The 25182-nt window shown below is 39.9% G+C and overlaps 1 protein-coding gene across 1 annotated transcript in view; it reads right to left on the bottom strand.

The window, feature by feature from the left end:
• The window catches only part of piezo1 (piezo type mechanosensitive ion channel component 1 (Er blood group)), a 162628-nt gene that overhangs the window by 50987 nt on the left and 86459 nt on the right, over positions 1-25182 (bottom strand). The window contains exons 13-24 of the mRNA XM_072391535.1: positions 23593-23698; positions 21834-22015; positions 19655-19803; positions 19253-19411; positions 17888-17994; positions 16018-16184; positions 15105-15281; positions 13486-13611; positions 6958-7158; positions 6504-6708; positions 4488-4592; positions 3970-4126 (exon numbers count right to left, since the gene is read on the bottom strand). Of these exons, the coding sequence (XP_072247636.1) occupies positions 3970-4126; positions 4488-4592; positions 6504-6708; positions 6958-7158; positions 13486-13611; positions 15105-15281; positions 16018-16184; positions 17888-17994; positions 19253-19411; positions 19655-19803; positions 21834-22015; positions 23593-23698 (1841 nt within the window). The remainder of the gene's footprint in view (positions 1-3969; positions 4127-4487; positions 4593-6503; positions 6709-6957; positions 7159-13485; positions 13612-15104; positions 15282-16017; positions 16185-17887; positions 17995-19252; positions 19412-19654; positions 19804-21833; positions 22016-23592; positions 23699-25182) is intronic.

Raw genomic sequence — 25182 nt, 5'->3', positions numbered from 1 at the left:
GATAATTGGCAATCTTTCTGGAGAAAACCTGGTCTGATGAGGAGAGACGGCATCCATCCCACTTTGGAAGGAGCGGATCTCTTTTCTAGAAATGAAAAACTTTAACTGAACAAAAGCATCAAACTATTAAATGTGGTTTGCTGAATATTAGATCTCTCCTTCCGAAGTCTCTGTTAGTGAATGATTTGATTTGTGATCATCATATTGATATATTTTGTTTTACAGAAACCTGGCTGCAGCAGGAGGATCATGTTAGCATTAATGAATCAACTCCTTCTGACTATTTAAATGTTCACGTTCCTCCAACCACAGGCAGAGGAGGAGGAGTGGCAGCTATCTTCAGATCACGGTTACTAATCAGTGCTAGACCCAAGATTAGTTTTAGCTCTTTTGAATCTCTGATTTTTCCCACCCAAAGTGGAAATCACAAAAACCTCTTGTGTTTGTTGTTGTGTATCGTCTGCCTGGCCCTTATTCTGAGTTTCTGTCATTGTAGTGGGTGAAGTTAATATTCATGTAGATGTTGAAAATGACAGCCTAAATATTAACTTTAATTCTATTTTAGACTCTATTGGATTTTCTCAAAGTGTTCACAGACCTACTCACTGCCTTAATCACACCCTTGACCTTTCCTCTTTTTCCCCTTGTTTACTTTCTCAAATGATATTATGTACATGTGACATTATTGTGGTTATTAACTTGTGTTTCCCTGTTCCAACAGGTATCCTTTGAATGGTGTTATGGTGTTTTTCCCCCCTCTTTTCCCTCATTTCTGTCTTCTCAAACCCCAGCTGGTCGAGGCGGATGGCCACCCTTCCTGAGTCTGGTTCTGCCAGAGGTTTCTTCCTGGTTCTGGTTCTGCCAGAGGTTTCTTCCTGGTTCTGCCAGAGGTTTCTTCCTGTTAAAAGGGAGTCGTTCCTTTCCAGGACGGGAGATTGGACTGAAGACAAGTTTTGGTGCAATCTGTTGGTTTCCTTAGCTAGGATATTATTTTTTGAATTGGCTCTATATGAATGAATTGGATCATGATTACAATGAATTGAATTCCAATTGGCTTGAATTGGAATATATTACTTAAGTGCCTTGAGATGACAATTGTTGTAATCTGGCGCTATATAAATAAATTGAATGTTAAAGTGCCCTCTTGGGAGCCAAAACACATGCTAAATTGCCCCCTCAGGAGCCAAAACGTGTTTTAAAGTGTCCTCTTGGGAGCCAAAACGCGTGCTAAAATGCCGTCTCGGAAGCCAAAACGCATGCTAAACTGCCCTCTTGGGAGTCAAAATGCGTGCTAAAGTGTCCCCTTGGGAGCCAAAACGCGTGCTAAAGTGTCCTCTTGGGAGCCAAAACGCGTGCTAAAGTGCCGTCTCGGAAGCCAAAACGCATGCTAAACTGCCCTCTTGGGAGCCAAAATGCGTGATAAAGTGTCCCCTTGGGAGCCAAAATGTGTGTTAAACTGCCCCCTCGGGAGCCAAAACACATGCTAAACTGCCCTCTTGGCAGCCAAAACGCATGCTTAAGTGCACCCTTGGGAGCCAAAACGTGTGCTAAACTAACCTCTCTGGAGCCAAAACGTGTGTTAAAGTGCCCTCTTGGGAGCCAAAATGCGTGCTTAAGTGCCTCCTTGGGAGCCAAAACGCGTGCTTAAGTGCCTCCTTGGGAGCCAAAATGCGTGCTTAAGTGCCCTCCACTGCCCTCTTGGGAGCCAAAACGCGTGCTTAAGTGCCTTCTTGGGAGCCAAAATGTGTGCTATATTGCCCTCAACTGCCCCCTTGGGAGCCAAAACGTGTGCTATATTGCCCTCAACTGCCCCCTTGGGAGCCAAAACGCATGCTAAACTGCCCTCAACTGCCCTCTCGGGAGCCAAAATGTGTGCTAAACTGACCCCTTGGGAGACAGATTGCGTGCTAAACTGACACCTTGGGAGCCAAAACGTGTGCTAAACTGCCCTCAAATGCCCTCTCGGAAGCCAAAATGTGTGCTAAACGCCACTGATTAAGTTGTTATTACATCCTGTTCAGACTGCATTTTTAAGGTTCATGTTTCTGTGAATGTTCAATAAATAACCCCTATTTGTTAACTAGTCGTGGTTGAATGCTTCTTGAAGTAATTTCGGTCTATTCAAGCGAGAACTCCTGAAGAAGCACTTTGAGACTGAATCTTAATTCTTTTTCCTCCCTATTGACCGAGAGGTGGTGCCCCAACGAAGGTAATGAATATTAAATTCATTCAATCGTGAGAACGCTACAGGGATGAAAACAGTATTTTTCAATTTCCATTTCAAATAAGGTTTTCCTTCCCTTGCATAACTAATCTAATTGGTTTGAGAAGCTTCAGACACACCCACATACAACTTTTAGTTATATGAAACAACTGACATGCAGCTTGTCTTTGTTTTGTCTCTGTGATCGTTCCTGTCAATAACATGTTTTATTCCTATTCTGTTCTGTTCTCTTTGTCCGTGTTTACACTTTTTTGCTTTCTTGCAAGAAAAAAGTACTTACAACGTTTCTAGTCCAGTAACTTTATGCCCTCTAAACAGCCAGTTCAGTGTGACCTCATTTACCTCCAGCTACTTCCTCACGAGACAGTTTCATTCATTTTGGGTTGTGTAGCCTACATCCAAAGTTGCAAAAATCGCCAGATTCATCACTAACCCCAGAGCTGCAAGAGCTAGAAAGACAGGGCCCTCACTCCACCACAGGCAGGAACAAAGCTTGGATGTGTTAAACTTGTGAATTTGGTGGTATCTGGATCCTTCCCAAAACCAGAAATAGTGAATAAGTTTAAATTCTTCAAAAGTGTCTACTTCTTCACACATATTTCATGTATATAATACATATAAATAGGATATCTGAAACAAGATCAGCAATATTTCTGACTATACTGAAAAATAGTATATAATATATTATAATAAACATTGTTATCTTAGTTTAGGACCCCCTACCAAACCCACATCTATTATATGTGGTAGAAATAATCAAAGCTTTTACAAATTTCTGTTGTACAGAGCATACAACTGAATCTGAACTTTTCTGTAAATTGGTTTTTCCCTCAGAAAAAGGGGAGTTTTGTCACAGCTCATGTTTTGTTAAATCTTGTTTTCAGGTCATTTGTTATGTTTTCAGGTTTTTGTCATGTTTTTAGATTCAGTTCTTGTCATGTTTCTCCCCTGCCATCAGCTTCACTCACGTCACCTGTTTCATTGTCATCAGCTGCACTCTTTCACTAATCACTCCCTCCACAGCATTTAGTCTCCTGGTTTCCTTTCATTCATTGTAGAATACTCACTTCCCTTTCATGCCAAATTCACGAAAAGCTAAGTCTGGGTTCCTGCCTCATAGTCTTGTCATAGCAAATCATAGTCCATTATTCATAGTCATAGTCTTATTCAAGTATTAATTCATAGTTTTGTTTAATATTAATTCACAGTTTAAGCATTTTTGAATCTGGCTCTGCCGCATCCTCTGGTTTGCCTTGCTCCCTGTTTTTGTTTTTGGAAATAAACCTTTTTTTGAATTGAAAGAGCTGCATCTGGGTCCTACCTCCTCCACCGTTCCTGACAAGTTTTTCCTGAATAAAAACCAAAAAAACCAACTGTAGACACAAGGAGCAGGATGGACCATCGGGGTCTTGTGTTGTTCCAGTTCCCTAAAAATTCCCATTAGCTCTTGACATCTGTTTCCTATCTGCCCATTAAAAGGACTTACAGAGTCTTTAACTAGCTATTGGGGAGTCAAGTTCATGTGGCCATTTTCTTCTCTTGTGCACAGTTTGATAATTACGTTTGTAAGATTTTGATCAACAATGTTTCAGATAACTCTTGAGTATGCATTGAGACAGATCGAATTATCTTGAATTATCTCAATCTGTTTGTAAGCAGTAAGTGTAAGTAACTTAAAGCTTTTGACAGCATGAGTGCAGCTGTTTCAGCTGTGAGGGACAGACACAGAGAAACACTGCATTTACCTGCAGTTGATGAAGTTAGGTGCAGGGTTAAACAGTCGACCCTCCATTGGTTCAGGTGCGTCGGTGTTTTCTCCTGCTAGAACCATCCACTCCTCTGTGTGCTCAAACTCAAACACCTTCCACTGTTGGGATGCACACATCAGCAGCACAAAGTCCGCTGTGGAGAAAAACAACTCATCATCCTCTTCCTGGAACCCTGGTTTATGCCTCCAATCTCAAACTCTATCAAACTACCAATACAGAATTCAGCTTGTGATAGGAAGCCGAGTCAAATATCGAATTAGTCAGATTGGTGTGACAAACTGTATTTCCTCAGAAAGGAAAGCACAGACATTGTATGATGTGTTTTATTGATGGAAGTACTTCTTTGTGAATGCACACCACATCGGCAAAGACTGAAAGCAAAGATTAGGTTGAACAGCACTTTGCAAATATGTGCAACCATAAATGGGACTTAAAAACTGAGACCTGTTCTCACGGATGACTCACAGATACTGTATACAGGCACACATACTGACCTATAAGATTTTTGGAGTTAGGCACCGTGTAGAAGTCAGGCAGATAGATCCATTTAATGAGAGCTGAATTCATCAACACTTGTGTGTTCCACCGCCACGGGTAGTCTGCAGGAAATAAAAAAAGTATTAGTACAATAAGCAGAGCTATATAGTGTAGTTTATATAATAGTTTACCATGGCAAATTATTATTGAATTGAATAGTTTTCTTTTGAATCAAAATAATGAAAAGAATAGTCCTCACTGTATCTACAAATGTACACTGAAACATTGTCCCTTCAAAATTAGCTCATTCTTGATCATTTTCACATACAGAAGCTAACTACACCATATAGTATCCATCAGAGGAAACTGAAATTCAAAGAACTTATTCATTATTATTATTCATTCATCATGAAAATTCTAAACCTAATTTAGCTTTTTCTAAATATGCCCAATACCCAGTGTGCAGAAAAGATGAGGTAAGTGGCTTCTATTTTCTGATCCCAGTCTATGTTAATGTGGTCTCTGTGAATTAGGTGAACTAAATATTTAATATCATGCAGTATAGTCCCAATTTAAGCATCAGAAGTGGCCACAATCACCTGACTATTATAGAGGCCAATACCAGCCTTCTTTGCAAACCATCCTGTGGTTCAGCTGGTTGGGTCATACATTAAGCTTTTTAAGATGCCGATGATCAAACCTTCATGTTGATGTCTGACCTGGGGCTGTCTGTCCTCCTTTTTACCGTCAGTGATCTCCATCCTACACTACCCCACCTGTCTGACTGACGGGCTGTCTGTCTGTACTGCCTACTGTACATTTGTGATGAATAAAAAGGAAGATTATTAAATGCTGCAGGAAGCCTTGATATCAAAACAGTTTTTTCATGTTACAGATATGAATTACTGTTTAAAACAAATATTTCCAGCCCCTTTGGACAAGACTTCAGAAAGCCATAGTTGTGATAATTGGGTATTTGGCCCACTTACATGAGTCATGACATTTGTGGTTGTTAATCCAGAGGTCTTACATTAACAGCAGGGCATGCATCCTTACACTACTCTCCTGAAATCAGGACAAGCTCAAGATTGTTTGAGAATGCAGTTTATCTCTTATCTAACTGCTACAATCTTTACAACATTCACAGGTACGGCTGTGTGCTACCTGTAGCTAAAATCACATATTAGCTTTGTTTTCATCAACGTTTTTTAATGCACAATTTAAAAGGTGCATCTCAAGGTTTGTTTGTTTTCACCTTTCCAACTGTAGCGTATATCAAAAGTTACGTCACAGCTGTTGGTGCAAAGTCCAGTATATTCATGTGGCCATGCCTCAGTTAAACATAACACTGCTGACATTCCTGCTGTGTATGCATCTGCACTCCAAACTCATCTATTTTATTTGTCAGGGGTCTCGTATTCCACATTACAAGTCAAGTGAAGAAATGCCTTTGATTTCTTCTTCTTTGCTCTCCGTTTGTCATCAGGCCTACATGCGCAGCATCTCTTTGGGGTCACAGTCGAGGCAGGGCTGGGGCTCTGAAAAGTGCAGTTAGCTACCCCTGTATGTAAATAACACTTTAGCTGCAAAGCATGTGTTACTGCACCCCAAGCACTCTGGCTTAATAAATCAATAAACTAATGACCTTGAAATAAAAATATAACAACAAATGCTGATTGTACCCTAATGATACTGAACGTAACAGAGTCACACATACAGTATACCTACAACTTTACCTGAACTAAAGTGGATTTGTGGGAACTATGAGAGGGCATACTTGACATGTTTCAAACATTAGTTGGGATTTTGGCCAATAGCACTGCTGGATCATCCTTCTCGAGACCTGGAACATGCTATGGATGTGAACCATAATCTCTTGATGCAACTGTCTTGTTGCAGGGAAACGAGCTCAGGGCTCCAATTCATTCAGTGATATTGTGGACATGCGATGTTCACATTCATGCAAGGATAATATGTGCTGTGTGAATTATGTTTTATAATTTAGACAAGAAATTAAAGAAATGAGGACTTACCGAGACAAAGAACAGGCGGTATGCCCACACACAGCAGATACTGGTAAATCATGAAGATTGACAGAAAGAGACAATATTTGGGCCAGATCCTGGAAATAGCTGCTCGCTGCCGCCTCACCAAGATTGCAACCATCCAACAGCCATGGATTATAACTAAAAAGTTCATTCTCTGGCCAATCACGTTCACCGTCATCAGGAAGCATATCTTTTATTAAAAAAAATGGATAGGATAAGATTTGAATTAAATAAAAGCATAAAACAAACATGATGCTCTAGAAAGTTTGCAAGATTAAATCCTAGTTGCATGTCATCTTCTTCTGAATAACATGAAGACAACTGCTGGAGTAAACTCTTTTAGAAGGTATGTTAAATAGGTTTCTATTATCTTCTGATTCAAACAGTCAAACTTTGTATCATGAAGCATTTACCTATCTACGTCAGTATGAACACCTACCTCTAATCCAAACTTGTAAAAGGTGAAGTTGAGTAGGTACTTGAAACAGGGTATGAGCCCATCGTGTAACGTGTCTCTTGTTGCTGAGGGGAATAGACACGGTATGGATGGGGGGGATCGCTGGAGCTGACGGTAATGGTGAGTTTGGTGACGATACACTGTTGCCTCAAAGACCAACAGCATCAGCACAATTAAATGGTTCTGTAAAAAAACATTCAAAATCCAAATCAATAGACGAACTGAATTAAAGGAATGGGTTTGTTGTCTAGCGATGCTGGGGGTCGAACACCACCTCCTGAGCCACAGCTGTTTTTAGATTTGCTTTGACTTGTGCTGATCAACACCACATGTGAACTGTTAGCTTTTTTTTTAAATCATCTTAAACAGCCAACAGTTCCCATTTGGCTTTAACGGAGTGACAACAAATAAATCTGATACAACTGAAAATATCACATCATCTTGTTCACTATTCTTTAAACAAAAATATAAATAGGCAAAACATTTTTCTGTAGAAAAATGCATCCATGGCCTCAAAATCTTTTATTGCATCCTTCAAAAAAAGATACACTCAAGTGGGTACTGTTCAACAGTCTGAAATTCTTGACCACTCTTCCAGCCAACAGCTGCATGATGTCTGTGTATTCTAGAATGTTGTGCAGATTCAAAATCCCTTCACAACATTTTAATTTGGCTCAAATCCATGCCTTAATTTGATCATGTCATATTCCTCTACTTCATTGACATCAACAGTTAGTTTTCTGTAGATCCTTGGAGCAATTTTTTAAAGACTGTTGAGGCTGCCACTCCTGGACACGTTAGCTGTGGTTCATGTTAGAGTAGTCATCTTCATGTTAAAAGATCCCCAGCCCCAGCCAGATTCAGTGGCACTGGGAAGCTTTTTCCAAAACAAAACAACAAAAAAAGGAAAAGGAAAAGTTTTGATCCGCTGCTCAGCAAGCTGTAGTAGGAAGAATGTTTTCAGCAACTACATCAGTTTGAACCAGTCAGGCCCATGAGAAGCAGCTCCCAGAGAGGTTCAATACTTAAACAGGACATCAGTGAAGGGTTAGTTTCTGTATGTTTGTACGTTGGCTATCGTGTTTATGTATGTTATCTGTCATCAAAACTTGGACATCTGCTGAGATTTAATGCAGTAACACAGACATAATGAAGCTGTTCCTCCAGTCAGACCAGAAACACTCCAGCTCTATATATAGATACAGATAGTTACTGTATTGATCCCAGAGGGAAAATAGTTTAGCATGTAGCTTTAAGTTAGCAGCAGATGCTAGCAAACAATGCTTTCTCATCAACGGTAATGGACCAAGCCGGAGATGTGCACAGCGTAACTCGTAGTAATGCATGAGTACCGTTAATTACTGCGTTTAAACATTTTGGATATATTAACCTCATTAAACAATCAGAAACATGCCGATAATGTAATGTTAACACACCGTGAGCGGTACACATCGTTCAATGTAGCAACGAGAGTGAGGAGAGGACTGGTGTTGTGGGTTCCCCCAAGTAACTTTGGTTAGAAAGGAGCAAATGTGTTCAAATTCACAGGAATGGTTGAGTATCATGAGTGGAATAAATGACCAAAAACTTGAGATGATTGGTTCCTCTTTGTCCGAGATATGGGGGGAACAGAATATTTCAAAAGGTGAAAAACAGGCTGGCTTAAAGACACAAAGCACATTAACTGGCATTAATGATTAAAAGTCATGGTAGCTACTGGAAATCTCTTTAATTTATCCAGTAATGTCTTACATTTTACATCAGAAACGTGGTTTACAGGAATAACATAAAACTTCTTGTAAGTTTTATTTTCATGTCCAGCAGACTGAGCTTCCAGCCTTTTATATCAGCAATAAGAGGAAATAAACACGATGTGTGGGAACACACAATGACTGACTTATCTGTTAAACTATCGTTCAAGTGAACATGACTCAAATTGGAAAAGATTATGGTTCTCTCAGCGTAAAAAACCCCACCAAACTGAAAAAACACGTTTTATACTGGGAGGTAGTGATGTGTCGTTCGCGAACGATTCGTTCGATATTAACTAATCGTTTATATGACTTGGGAGTAACGAGTAGTTTCAGTGAGTGATTCGTTCGTTTTCACGCAGTACCCTTCCTCCCCATATGACAGGCGGCTGCTGCATAAACTCAGTCAGCACGACAGGAAACAGAAATGATTCATTCATTTCCATGCAGTACCCTCTGTCGCCACATGGCAGGCGGCAGCTGCATAAGCTCAGTCAGCAGGACAGGAAACAGTTTTGATTCGTTCTCCTCGCACAGGAAACAGTTTTGATTCGTTCACGAGTCAACTCCTCGGGTTATGGCTCCTCGCACAGGAAACAGTTTTGATTCGTTCACGAGTCAACTCCTCGGGTTACGGCTCCTCGCACAGGAAACAGTTTTGATTCGTTCACGAGTCAACTGCTGGCGGCTAAAAACACTGTGAGATCGGGATGTAGCCTAGCGACATGATGTCAATAAATGATGTGGAAAGGAAGCTCAAAGAAGGTCTTTACAGCACAAAGACAAAGCAAGGCAAGTGTGATATTTGGAGAAGTTTCCTGCGGGACGGGAGAAGACACAAAATCAATGCATTTCTTTTATTGTGCGGGCATAAATTCTCAAAGTTTTGCGGCTGCGGGCGGGAGTGTAACACACACGTTGCGGTGGTAATGGTCAGAAATTCAGCGGGAGCGGGGTGAAGAAAACAGTCCCGCACAGGACTCTACTGTAGACAGAGAAACGAAGGAGGAAATTAATGATGTCTGATTTGTTATGTTCATTCATTTGTCATGAAATCATAATTAATTAGTGGTCTTCGGTTCTTGTAGATATGTATAGTGTTGTGTGTAAATAGATAAATGATAATGTAATAATGTGAATAGATACTTTTGAAAATTATATCAACATATTGATTTTGTGTTATACTCTACCATAAAATAATATAATAATAATAATAATAATGATAATAATAAGACACAATAAATGCACTATTTAACATTTTAGGGACCTTATTGTTCCTTTTTTCTCACTTAATTGTGTTACTAATTGTCAAAATGAATGTGAGTTTTACATTCCCTTGTTCTCTACCAGCTGTCACGTGACAGCTACTGAGTCAGTGTCGGGCTTTAAACAACAATGGCAGGGAGGATACAGACACAAGTCACCTTATTGTGTATTTGCTTTCCCAGGTTTTCACATGGTTTGAATTGTTTGTGGCATTTTGTATATTGTACTTTATCAGCTCAGCTAAAGCAAACTATGTTTCCTTCAGTGTTAAGTGTTTAGAACCGTGGCCGTTTTGTGCAACGCCCACAGTAGGGTTACAGCGCCACCTGCTGGAAAAATGATTGAAATGATTCGTTCAAAGATTCGTTCAATTTACTGTTCGAGAGTTAAAGATCCGATTCAGCCAAAAGACTCAAAGTTCCCAACACTACTGGGAGGCTGCAATTTCAGAGATAAAATAACAACCTTGACATGATAAATTTTGTCGTTTTACCGACAACTTGATTAGAAATGACGTACAGACTATAAAATCTGCCTCTCCAGCTGTTGTACGTGCTCCCAACACCAGGTGAACAGAATATTTCAGGGGAACAGAATTTCGCACAACCGGTGTTGTGTTGGAAACACACCTTATCCACACAGCTGCAGGTTGTCTGAGTTACAGAACGGAACTGTTCAGCTAGAAAGCTTCAGTTAACAAAGTAATATTGGAACAATAATGTTCATCTTTCAGAAAGGAACAGCAGTAACTCCTTAGAAGTTGGTGTATGTCATCTTCATTAGCTAAGCTGTTAGTGTTAGCTGCTGCTAAAGGAAGAAATAAATCAATAAATAAACCATGAGGGATTATTTCTCAGATGCTTCCATTTCCCTGCTCTGAAGTTCAGGCTCTGAGAGTTGGAACTGATCCTCTTTGTGGCTCAGTTCCTTCAGTCCAGCGTTGAACTGGACCAAGTTGTTAAAACAGTGGGATGAAAAGTGGCTGCTGCACATTCACATTCTTTAGCTAACTCTGCTGGAAAATTAGCCTCAGATATAGTTTATCCAATGGGCTCTTATATCCTCTGAGGCTGCTGCTGGATGGAAGATGCATGCTCCTCAGTACAGCTGACAGCAGAACATTTCCACCAGAAGCTGGCTTCATCCGTCCAGCAGGGTGGATGTGAGTGGGCGGGGCTTAGCGGAGGAGGCGGAGTCAACTCAAGGAGTGACGTACTTTAGAAATGAAAATCAGAACGGCTCGCTAAATGAGAAACTTTCACACAATTTATTTAGGGAACTAAATAAATTGTGGTTTTTACACCTGCTGGTGACTTCAGACGACCTGATATATGCTCCCAGGAACAGGAAGAACAGGATTTTTACACAAAATGTTACCTTTAAAGGAATTTTGGATTATTTAGTTGTAAATGGTTGATTATGGCAAAGATCAGATTCACTATAATTTTTTATATTTTTTTCAAATTTGATTACTGATTTCTTTGAGAACATATGTCTTTATTCAACTTTAAGACTATGACTTTAAATAAAAGCAGGAATGGGGAGAATTACATTATAAAGTGTGTTCTTTATGGATAGTAAGTTGCTGTGGCAAGAGTTAAGGAGCTTTTAACTTTTTGTGAGTTTTGTACTTTTATTGCTTGACCATAGACCACTTTCAGTTCAAATGGTTGAATTTATTTTTTTTGGCCTTGTGGTTCAGCCACTATCATGTAACAATTAATTTTTTATTTTTTTCCCCCAAGGCCTACTCCTCAAAACCAATTTTCTTTCCAAACAAATACATTTGTTCCTTCCCCCCTTACTGCCATCTGAGTTGACACCTTTCTAAATAACTGTGCCGTCGTTCTTCCTTTAGAAGACAGAATGCCTGAAGCTAAATGTGTCACAGTCAGTTGATAATCAGGTTAAATCTACAAAAGCTTTCAGCACTTTCAATATTATCATTCAAAATAAGAAATTTAAATCTAATGACTTGGAAATTATCAGTCATTTGTACATATATCATGTTCCATGGGATGTCTATACTTTCAAATATCTCTATGCCTCACAGAGGCACACAGAGAAGCACACAGAGAGTTCTTTGGATTTCATTAGTTTCCTACCCTGATAGTAAATGTGACCTTTTTTAAAACTTTCACAACCTTTTATAACCACCTATGAGCAACCTGTCTGATTGGTGACTCAACTCAAACTCAAGGCACGTTGACATAATTAAGACTGACAGTGTGCAAGTGACAGCAATTTGGTTGAGGAAAAAAACTATCTCAGTGGCATGCACTGCATGGTTATTAGTGCCACACTGGCAGGTCAGAGTAACTGAAACTGCTCATTTTCATCAATGAACTGATCTAACATCTTAGAAAAGCATCTTAAAATGTGGACATCCCACATTACAAATACTGATTACAAGTACTGCCAAGGAAAACTGGTGCTTACTAAAAAGACAAAGAGGATTACATGAAATAAAGTGGCTTGCAAAAGTATTCATACCCCTTGAACTTTATGCATGTTGGCATGTACCTTGGCATTTAGGCCAAAGAGTTCAATTTTGGTCTCATCTGACCAGAGCACCTTCTTTCACATGTTTGCTGTGCCCCCAGCATGGCTTCTGCAAACGGGACTTCTTAAGGTTTTCTTTTAAAAATGGTTTTCTTCTTGCCACTCTTCCATAAAGCCCAACAGTCGTCTCGTGGACAGCTTCCCCCGCCTGAGCTGTGGATCTCTGCAGTTCGTCCAGAGTCACCTCTTGACTGCATCTCTTATCAGTGCTCTCCTTGTTCTGCCTGCAAGTTTAGGTGGCCGGCCGTGTCTTGGTAGGTTTGCAGCTGTGCCATTCTGGATGATGGATTGAACAGTACACCATGAGATGTTCAAAGCTTGGGAAATCTTTTTGTAGCCCAACCCTGCTTCACACTTCTCCACAACTTTATCCCTGACCTGTCTGGTGTGTTCCTTGAACTTCATGATGCTCCCCAATACTCTCTTAACAAACATCTGAGGCCATCACAGAACAGCTGTATTTGTACTGATATTAGATTACACACAGGTGGACTCTATTTAGTCATTAGGTCAACATTCGTTGAATATTGAATATTCGTTCAATGATTCAGCAACCATCAGGCAGCTTCTGAAGGCAACTGGTTGCACTCAAGAGAAATACGGGGCTGAATACTTTTGCACACCGCACTTTTCAGTTTTTTATTTGTAAAAAAAATTTAAATTATATATCATTTTCTTTGTACTTCACAAATGTGTGCCACTTTGTGTTGGTCTTTCACATAAAATTCCAATAAAATAGATCTATGTTTGTGGCCGTAGCATGACAAAAATGTGGAAAAGTTTAAGGGGTATGAATACTTTTGCAAACCACTGTAGTTTTGTGGAATGTTGAGATGTTTAGGACTTTTCTTAACAGCTTTATCAAGGTAATGTTTATATTGTCCATTCATGGATCTACAAGCAAGGTATATCAAATGTGAATTTAATTTACCTTACTATATCCCAGTGCAGTAGCATCTTTCCTGATGCCAAACCATCTGGCTGGATCCACTGGCTCCTTATATAGTGAAGAGTTCATCATCTCCTCTGGTAACAAGTTAGTATTGTTTGTTAGAGGCTGTAAAAGAAAAGCGAAATCAAGAAATTCATGATTAGGATCACCAGACAAGACAAGACAGTCCTTTATTAGTCCCACAGTGGTGAAATTCACAATGTTGCGGCAGCAAGGACAGTAAGATAGAAAAAACTGGCATATACATAATTTTATGCTTGTGAATGTTCAGAGATTGTGTTGTATTGGTTATATAAAAAATAATTATGTTAATGGAGTTTTGTCACTTTGCAAGTCCACAAAGAGTGCAATTCTGACTCCATGGCAATACTTGTAATTGAAAAAATAGAAAAAGGAGGCTGTCAGGACAGTGATGGAAATTAAATGACCTGTTGTCTTTTCTTTTTTATTCCAAACATTTTATACTAAAATTTAACAGAAGATGAGCTATTGTCTATAAACCAAACAGAACATCCAAATTGTAGTTTGTATCTGTTGTCTTGTAACTTGCACTTTTTTCTGTCTTTCTTAATTCTTTACCTTGTCAATTCATTCATGGGACAGGCTGGGTGTTCAATGCATAGGTTGTAATGACATATAGAGGCCATGACTGTAAATTACAACCAAATGATTACCCCCACCTCCAAACTACAGTGGCAGGAAAAATACTAAAGGCTGACTCCTAAGCCAGTATTTTCTGTTTTTTTTCCTGTCTTTACATGGTGGTGCAGCATGGTGGAGGGGTACCTGTATGACCTGTGTACCATAACTATTAGTACATACAGAACTGCACTGATGCCTACATGATATTATCAAAAAACAGAACTTATAACAGAAATATATGTGAACTTTATAGGGAATACAGTCACATTAAAATGCAGCATATGTGAGCATACTGCAGAAGTAACTGTTAGCTACATTGTCCAACCCTGGCACAGATGCACTTCATTAATAAAAATTTAATCAAGCTATGTAAAATGAACTTATTTGGAATGGGAAATTTGAATAAAAAAATCGACTGCTGCAAACAGGTTTCTAACTGTATTGAAGATTCAATAGTGTTCCTGACTTGTAAGTCACTTTGGAAAAATCATCTGCTAAATTACTACATCCATCCATTTTCAATACCCTCTTAATCCCATTTAGGTTGCAGGGGGGCTGGAGGCTATCCCAGTGGTCATCGGGCGAGAGTCGGGGTACACCCTGGACAGATCATCAGTCCATCACAGGGCCACACAGAGACAAACGAGACAAACAACCACACATGCTCACACTCACTCCTAGGGTCAATTTCGAGTCACCAATCAACCTAACATGCATGCTTTTGGACGGTGGGAGGAAGCCAGAGTACCTGGAGAGAACCCACGCATACACAGGGAGAACATGCAGACTCCTCAATGACAACATGCAAATCACAAATAACCACTTTTCACTGCAAGTTATGATTTCATAGGTCTAATAACTTTAATCAAACGAAACAAGCCTCTTAAAAGTTCAAAAATATCTGCGCTACGGTGTTACCAAAATAGCTGCTGAGGGATGAGATTTTGGTGTCTTACCCTGCTACAGTTACGGGAGTACTCATCGGGGTTGACAACACTGAGTTGGTACAGCATCTTACAGACAATGATAACGCACACCCAGACAGTCGATAGGCAGGATGCCATAGGCCTGAAGCGACAATAGGGCATAGCCAGAGACCACAACACCACCAGGACCAGATTCATTACAGATGGCTGCAGAAACATAAAGAAAAGGAACAACTTTTAAATCAGAATGCAAAAATATGAACAAAGGTATTCGGTCATTTGTTTATGTGGTTCAAAAATAACCACGGGAATGTCCTCTAAACTAGAGCCCACTTTCATTTAACATAGATGTGACCATGTTGATCTTTTTATCTTCAAATATGACTAAGGCAAGCCACAAAGTTCTCTAAGGAGGACAGTGGAGCCAAGACACACTGGTTAAACCATGATATTACATTTTTTTTCATTCCTTCCTTCTTTTCTCTGGGTTTCATTCACCGTTTACACGTCATGACAGCTTGGTTAGGCAAAACGCTTTCCTGGTTTAGAGCACTGACTAAAACTATTTAGTTACAGCTAAAAGGGCTGGGATACATGTTTTGAACAATCCTATCATTATGTCACAGTACTCCTTTTAGCAGGATGCCGAGCTGATGTGTCAACACGAGTTTTCAAAGTGCCCTTAACTATTTGAACGACAGAAGTTGCAAATTTTTTAAAAAGAAATAAAGGTAATAATTGCTGCATGAACAAATGACCTGTACAATCAACTTTTGTTGGAGGACAGTCTCCAAATATCACATATATGTACACTGCATCTCATTCATCTCACAGCCTAACAGCAAAAAGGAGTTGTACAACAACAAAAACAGAAATTGATGGCTGTGTGGTGTTTCATTAATTCTTTGTCTGCTACTGTTCCTTCTGTACTTCCTGCTATTACCTCTTCAAGTGCAACCCACACAGTAAAAAAGGCCACCATCTTGAGGATGTGAAGTTCCAAAAGCCTCCAGAGAAACAATTGAACTCTGGCAAGAACGTTGGAGAACCTCCTGGACAAGACCAGTATCCTGTCCATCACCAGACCCCATTTACTGGGCATCAACTCCACTGAAGAAGAGAATGAATGGATTAATCAAAAGAGCAAATGGGCTGGGATAGACAGGAAAAACACACACACATGAACAAAAATCATACAAAGTTTCAAAAATATTTGCAACGTTGAGTGTACTCGAAAAAGAGTACATGTGGTGATTATTCATTTTCACGTAATTTATTTTAGTCTAAGGCCTAGATTTAGTGAACTTGTGCTGATCTAGAACACGGGCACAACCAGCTCCTTTCAACAGTGACCAAAGCAGTCGACCAGGAGCAGCACAAACACCCAGACCTGCTAATAATCAGGAGGATATAGTTCTCAAGCCCCACAGGCAGCTCGTTTATTGTTAAAACACGAAGCATGTAGGCATGAATCTGATTACCTTCTCAGGTATATGACTTACTCCCACTCATTTGACTTCTATCAAACTATCATTGGCATTAGCTATTGATTTTAAATGTGGTGTTTAAAAGACTCCAGATGTCTTTGTTTTTATAATATCAGAGAAAATTACTTCACTTTTATTCCACCATAGTTGTACACACTATAATGCATAGCGATGTGTCCCCCAATGGCTTCACATCGTAGTGGAATAATATAACTTCTGTATGGCCCTTTCAATTTGAATCCATCATGAAAGGAATTACTGAAAATGCACACCAAGATGAAGTCAGAGACAGGGAGGTGTGAGTGGGGCACAGTCAGAGTTTGTTGTAAAGAACTCCACCCTCTGGCATTTGCCATTCAAGGTAAGCATATTAAATATGCCATTTACATCACGAGATCATACGGTATTACACAAAAACATTATCAATATATTTACAGATATCCCGTGGATCACAGAACATTTTATGCAGTGTGCCTCAACAGATATCTTGCATGGGCTGCCATCATCAGCCTCCATGACAGTCAGAAAATTGACCATAATCACTATTAAAATCTCCAAACATACTGTATGTCATAGACTGTGCACACATTTATGAACTGCAGGACTGTCAGCTCCCTCCATTATTAGAGCTCTATCCGTTGGCTCTGCTTCAGAACTTGCATCTGCAGGAGTAGGTTATGTGGATCCTGGCAGCAAAGCAACCAACATCTCCTGTTTTTTGTACTTTTTAATGAAGATTTCACTTGACATCCAACATCATTTAGAGTCAGTGTGAGAGAAAAAAGGTAGGAACAGCATCTCTTCTTTAAAAATTAGCACCAGTGAGCTGTTTCAATGACCTAAACATATCAAATACATCCAGGGAGAAGTGGTGAGGACATAGCTAGGGAACTTTAGGAAGATTTCTTTGTCCACATGCAATTTGGCACGCCTTTCAGATTTTCTTATCAGGAGGAAAGTCGTAAAAACTAACTGAAACATTTTCAGGACCACGTTGCTTGCCAAGAAAAATTAACTACATCCACTAATCCAAGATTGTTGGGACTTAACCTAACATGGGAAGCTTATAGGAGATCAACTTACTTTTTAGTGTCAAAATAAGGGTTTTACACCAGGTGCAAATCTGAGTAAATCTGGGCATTAGTGTGGACTCATACATGCCTCTTAGATCTTACACGGACCAGCCACAACATTAAAACCACTGACAGGAAATGTGAGTAATTCTGAACATCTTGTTTCAAAGCAATGTCCTGGCACTCGTGTGGATGTTACTTTGACACTTTTATAGTTGAGAATTTTTCTTCTTTCTCTTTTTTTTTTTTTTACCTTCGTCTTCAGTTTCCTCATCTGCATTTGTCACCAGGTTTTCCTCCTCAGCATTCAGCATCACATTACTAGAGCTAACTCCCTCAGTTTGTTCACGGTTCTTCTTTCTGTAGGTAGATTAATTAATTAATACTTGTAAAATGTCCAGGTAACATGTGATGATGAGGAACAGCATATCAAAAAGCAGACAGGAGAATATATCTGTAGATGTCGGAAACATTGGACATCATGCAGAAACATTCAGCACATTGAGACGGAACACAAATCTTAGTTTCAGAAAGTCTGCAGTAAAATAACATATGTTGGTTTTTTTTGCTAGGTTATTTTTTTCTGATTTGAAATGAATGGTATAAATGTGTATGTGAATGGATGAATTAGAAACACACTGCAAGGTGCTTTGAAAAACCGAGTCAAGATTAAAAAGGTTCCATAGAAGTGCAGATCGTTTACCACTGGTTGGATATTTCAAGTGGTTCTCAACATGTTCATACAGCAATGCACTTTTCTATGGTTGAAAAGATATAAAAAGAATCAATCACCAGCCAAAGGTTTTGTAATCAATCACTGTCTTCTCTCTAAACTAAACCCTGCAAAAATGTCCTATTTCTATTTGAAATATATCAGAAAATCAATATGACTAACATTTTGTAAAGATGCTCATACAGTGCCTTACATAAGCATTAATCCACCTTGTCTTTTTGTTTTCTTTGGGTTTTTTTTTCATTAGAACCTGTAATTCAAATGGACATTCTTTTAGATTTCATGTAGCTGACTGCTGACACTAAACTGTCCAAACTGTTGAAGACTGTGGAAGATGGATTTCTGTCAGATGGATAGAACCCAACACTTCTCATCAGCCTGAGAACACTGTTCCCACAGGGTAAATGGTAAATGAACTTGTACTTGTATCGCTCTTTTCTAGTCTAACTGACCACTCAAAGCGCTTTGAGTGGTGGCAGGGTGGTGGCAGCATCATGCTGTGGCTATGTTTTGCATCAGGAGGGACTTGATAATGGAGGGAAAACCTGTTTGAGTAGTCCAGAGAGCTGAGACTGTGATGGAGGTTTACCTCTCAGTGACCCCGAACATACTGCCAAAACAACACTCTGGTAGTTTAAGGGGAAACATTTAAATGTGTTAGTAAAGTGAAGTCAAAGGTCTGACCTCAGTCTGACAGGAAATCTGTGGTATGACTTGCTACATAATTTGTCTATGGGAGGGCAACAAAAGGGGGGGCTAATACATTTGCATCCTTTCACTGTATCTTCACACTGCACTGTGCAATAGCAACATGTAGCAACCCACATAAAAATAAATCAACTAAAGCAAAAAGTAAAGTAAAAAGCTTTTAAGACGTTGTCTTACTTGTGTGTTGGGGTAACATGATCCAGGTCAGTGATTTTCATGAAGGGCTTGTGGAAGTAGTGCAGCTGCAGAATACAGGCGAGCAGGAAAAAGCCTGGGATCAGAATACTAGTGAAGAGTTCAGACAGAGCAAATGTCTCCAGACCGACAGCTGCCAGCCTAAGGATCACACGTGAGGAGCAATTATACTTTTATTCATTCAACTTTTGAGATGTGTTTCTTAACAACTCAATTACTTATTTCAATTACCATACATTAAATCTGAATTGGCAGACAAACTGCATATGCTGCTTGCAGACAGGATGGAACAGTGTTGATATAAAACTATACATTTTACCCTAAGGAAAACACTCACTAAAGTAATAATAAGGCTAATAATAAGGCTTTTGGTAAAGCACATACTGGCCATCTGTGAAACCAGTTAAGTTTTTCCAGTATCCAGGGAAGTCTTCAAACTGGTACGTGTAGATGGAGATCAGCACCAGCATGGTGTAGGCCACAACAAGCCACCAGAGGAGCTTTAACAGGTGTCTCCAAAGAGAATAGTACACCTGAGGAATATGAACAAGCCACTTAATATAAAAGATAATACGAATCTATAAACAGACATTACTGTGAGTACAGATGTGAAGACAGCTACAACACTTAGGGGATCTACCTGAAACTAGGTATAGAAATTGTCATGACCTAAAAGGCCTTGTCCACACAAACAAATAATAATATCTTTACATGAACCATTTTTTTGCTCTGCTGGACTTCCCATGATGCACCTTGTAACTGTCATGTCATTAACTTGTAAATGGTAAATGGACTGTACTTGTATAGCGCTTTTCTAGTCACCAGTCAACGCACTTCCATGTCACATTCACTCACACAGCACACAACACAGTGCTTTTTGTTCTAATTATTCATACACATTCATACATACCAATGGACGTATCTGTAGGCAACGTGGAGCTTAGTGTCTTGCCCAAGGACACTTCGACATGTGGCCTGAAGAAGTCTGGAGTCAAACCACCAACCTTTCGATTGGCAGACGATTGCTCTTCCTCCTAAGCTACAGCTGCCCAAAATTGTGTTTCTTTTTCTCAGCAGCCATCTCTGGTCTAGTGTTATGGTGCTTATTGTCCCCTCTTTCCTGTCCTCTCAACTCCAAAACGGGAGATGTCCCTCTCCACTGTTGCCCACCCGTCTATGCAAACTAAGGCCGGGGGATTGAATCAAACTAAAGATTAAATGTAGTCTGTTTCCTTTGCTAAGCTACTTTTTATGAATTTGCATTATATGAAAACACTCAGAGCTTTGAGCACTGACAAGGATACAGACACAATATTTGGAGTGCAGTTTTATAGGTTTTACTGATTGCATGAATATATTCTGGACCCCAACACCTCTCAACCCCACTTTCAAACTAGATGGGCAGACAAAGACTGCAGGTAGAGCAGAGAGAGTAGAGAGATCACAGAGCTTGTTCACAACAGACTTTCATTTTTTAAGATTTCTTCATGTCGCAGGACCTGGATTTTCTACTTATTACTGAAACCTGGCAAAGTGTCAGTGAGTTAAGCCCATCGTCTGCATTGTGTGTGTCTGTGACCCCTAACTGAAACTTCTACAACAGGTTGCAGCATTTAAAACAGTTTTTAACTTGAATTTTGCACAAGGCATCTCTCTTTCTGGTGGGAGGGCTGTCCCTTGGAGACATTCCAGGTATACAGACCACCTCATCCCCTCAAGTAAGTCAAAAAAGAGGAAAAAAAATTGTCCATGTAACCAATTGGGATTTTACAACCAGGGACCAAAGGTCAGATAGAAATTAAATTGTGGGGGAGGGACTTTGTTGCAGCTACTTGACTCTCTTGGTTGTGTTGGACCTCACTTGTAGAGAGTTGTGACATAATTGATGTTGCAGGCATTTTGGGACAGGGCAAAGTACTTACTGACTTCACTGGCCAGAACTTTGAGAACCCAAATCTTCTTATTGTGAGGATGTGGATATAAGACATGCTTTGTGAGGCTTGCGGGGGATTTACCTCTCAGTACGCATGATTATCCACTGCATCCTCTAGATTATAATTATTTTAGAACTTTATTTTTGGTCAAATAAAACTTATTTTCACAGGTGCCCATGTAATGCTACAGCCTTGAAGTGACTGCTATGACCAAACCAGACAATTAATATAACTGTCCATGTTAATGCCAATTCTTCAGTTATTCCTGTCTTCATGTCAAAACTGCAAAGAGTTCTTCAAATATTTTCACTGAGGAATGACTTTTCCATGAGGTCTTCCTTCAGTGACTTAAAGCTGTTTTTGCATATCGGTGAAGGCTAAAAGACATATTCTAATAGCTGTTTATGTGTGGACAAGGCCTAACACAAATAAATGGAGGCTGAGCATCTTAATCACAGCATGCTCAGGTTCAAGTCCCTTCTGTGGCTATTTACTGCATATCATCCCCTCATCTACCAGCTTCTGTCCTCTCCACTGTCAAAGGCCACTACAGCACACAAAATGGTAAAAAGAAGACAGATTCTTCTTAGAATATAGCCTGAGATAGAGGTCACTGTGTTTGTTCCTACCTGGTAGAGACATAGGCAGAGCAGGAACAGCAGCATGTAGATAATCTTGTATGCAACAAGTTTTCCAGCAAAGGAGACTACAATGAACATCCCTCCACACACATAGATCCAGTATTTGGCATAGCAGCTCATCACCATGCCTCCCAGCACCTTCAGGACTGAGTCACCACTATCTCCATCTTCTAAGGGTAAAGAGGTTAGAGGAAAAGAAAAGGAGTTAGACGCAAATGGTAAAACAGGGTTAAAAATAATCTGTAATATTGGTAAGAAGGAATGTAGGAGAAAAGTCACCCAACACACATCATATATGTCGAAAATATATGTTTGTGTGCAAATCAGTCAATTTACCTCAAAAGAATTAGAAAGTGCATAGTCCATATTTTGTATGAACATATTTTGTGTGCAGAGCAACTCTCACAACTGGTTTCCAATAAGGTCAATAATTTCATGACAGAAACACTGAATTTTTACTTTCAAACATTTAATATGACCTGTACAGTACATCAATTTGCTCTCTTGTACACTGGATGTAGGTAGTCCACATTTATGTAGAGTCTTTCTAACCATATTTTTACAAATGTCTCTCATTTCAACAGAGTATTTTTTTTCTCAACCAAACATGGTCACTGAGGATGGAACTGCTGACCGTCTGGGTGGAAGACAACTATAGCAGCTGAGTCACAGCCACCTCTGTAATTCATATGACTGCAGCTCAGTTACAAGTTCAATCTATTACAGTTAATATAAACAGTCCTTTAAAGTAAGTTGGGCACATGTAATTTGTTTTGTTTAAGGTGTGTACTTTTGGTCTTACTGGATCTGATTGTGTATAGGTTAATCTGCATTGGACAATCCCAGTGGAAGAAGTGTTTGTGAGATCTCTTTCCTCCATTGATTTATATCATCAGTAATGTTGACATAACCAATACAGATACCTGTAAAAATAATTTGGGTGAATGGGAACAGAGTATATATATATATATATATGTACAGAGAGAGAGAGAGACAGACCGACTTGGTTGAATACCAAGTTCTGCCCAGGAACATGGCTAATTAAAAATAGACAAGATATTCAACCCTACACTCCTCTGAAGCGTTCATTGTTGTGGGCTTCTATGTGTGGATAGATTAAAAAGAGAATCGTCTTGCAGTACCTAGCTATGGTTAAATGCGTAATACAGGTTTTAACTATTTATAGGTTTGATTCTTAATCATAACTTAACAGTGAGCAAAAAATAAAATTATTTTTTAATAATTGAATAATTAAAACAAGAAATTGAAAGAAAAAAAGCAAGTAATTGTCCCAGACTGGTTTTGAACTCAGACATCATGATTCAAATTTGTGTGGTTAATTGCAGTCTCCTCTACAACCTACTTATAAAGACCTTATTCATGAGAAAATGTCCAGAATGACTCTGAAGTGTCATGATATCCTCTCAAAACTGCAATATTTCAAAACCTGGTGCAAACTTTGGTAGTAAAATTTGTGTGAGTTCTAGTTTTTGTAACATCAGTAGGACTTTTTCTGGTATGAACACTGACACTGTCATGGGGACCAAAACCAGTGCTAATATGGCAGAATGTCATTTTCTGGGTCTTGGTAAAGGCTGGGGTGTTAACTGAAGTGACGTTGAGCTTAGGCTTAAAAAAGAACAAGTAATGGATGAGGGAAAAGACATTAGGCTATACAGTGAATGGAAGCCAATGCAATAACCTAATGAGTATAGCTGTGTGAGTGTGTGTGTGAGAGAGTGTTGACCTGTTGTAGTGACTTCTTGAAGTGGTGTGGCCATTTTAATCTTCCTCCTGAAGTTTTCCTTCACAGACTGACGTACCAACAGCCAAAACGTTAAGACAAACAAAAGCTGGAGAGAAAAGATCAAATAAATGTATGACTGTTTTTCTGAAAAGTTGACAATCTTAATACCAGTAATGAATATTTCATTGTCTCTGTTTTTCAAAGACACTTGATTTAAAACACAGAACAATTTAGAATTTACCTTATTATTGCATTTGAATAAAAATAGATTGTTCTGGCTTAATTTGAGTTTGAAATTACTTTCAAACTATCAATTCCAAAAATGGATATTGCTTTGCATAATGAATTCATTAATCATAAAAAGTTAGTTCTGCAGAATCCTTGTTGCTATCAAGAACTACTTCCTATAATGTTCTTTGTTGCCTTTGCCTTCCGATGAGGAAGCAGAGTCGGGGAGCTCGGATGTGAGGTCTCCCATTTCTTGGGCTGAGGTTTCCGAAGTGATCGGAAAGCTCCTCTTTGGCACAGCCCCAGGGGTGGATGAGGTCCGTCCAGAGTTCCTCAAGGCTCTGGATGCTGTAGGGCTGTCTTGGTTGACACGCATCTACAACATCGCATGAACATCAAGGACAGTGCCCTCTTTGAAAAGGGGGACCAGAGGGTGTGTCCCAACTACAGAGGACGTCGGATAGTGGAATCTCTGATTCAGGAGGAGCAATGTTGTTTTCGTCCTGGTCATGGAACATTGGACCAGCTCTACACTCTCAGCAGGGTCCTAGAGGGTGCATGGGAGTTCGCCCAACCAGTCTACATGTGTTTTGTGGACTTGGAGAAGGCATTCAACCGTGTCCCTCGGGAAGTCCTGTGGAGGGTGCTCCGGGAGTATCAAGTGCTGGACCCCTTGATAGGGGCTGTTCAGTCTCTGTATGACCGGTGTGAGAGTTTGGTCCACATTGCCGGCAGTAAGACAGATGTGTTTACGGTGAGGGTTGGACCCCATCAGGACTGCCCTTTGTCACCAATTCTGTTAATAATTTTTATGGACCTCTGAATCTGAACCTCGGTTTAGCGACCTCAGAATCGGGTCTCTGCTTTTTGCGGATGATGTGGTTCTGTTAGCGTCGTCGGGCTGGGATCTTCAGCTCTCACTGGAGCGGTTCGCAGCAGAGTGTGAAGCAGCTTGGATGAGAATCAGTACCTCCAAATCCGAGATGATGGTCCTCAGCCGGAAAAGAGTGGAATGCCCTCTCCGGGTTGGGAATGAGATCCTTCCCCAAGTGGAGGAGTTCAAATATCTTGGGGTCTTGTTCACAAGTGAGGGACGAATGGAGCGGAATATTGACAGAAGGATTGGTGAGGCGTCAGCAGTGATGCAAGCTCTGCATCGGCCTGTCACGGTGGAGAAGGAGCTGAGACAGAAGGCAAACCTCTTGATTTACTGGTCTACGTAATCTACGTTCCTACCCTCACCTATGTTCAGGAGCTGTGGGTAGTGACTGAAAGAACGAGATTGTGGATACAAGCGACTGAAATGGGTTTCCTCCGCAGGGTGTCTGGGTTGCTCCCTTAGAGATAGGGTGAGAGGCTCAG

Source organism: Leuresthes tenuis, unplaced genomic scaffold (genome assembly GCF_036924035.1).
Source record: "Leuresthes tenuis unplaced genomic scaffold, fLeuTen1.0.hap1 SCAF_8, whole genome shotgun sequence".
Taxonomy (NCBI): domain Eukaryota; kingdom Metazoa; phylum Chordata; class Actinopteri; order Atheriniformes; family Atherinopsidae; genus Leuresthes; species Leuresthes tenuis.
This window is presented reverse-complemented; position numbering and strand designations above follow the sequence as displayed.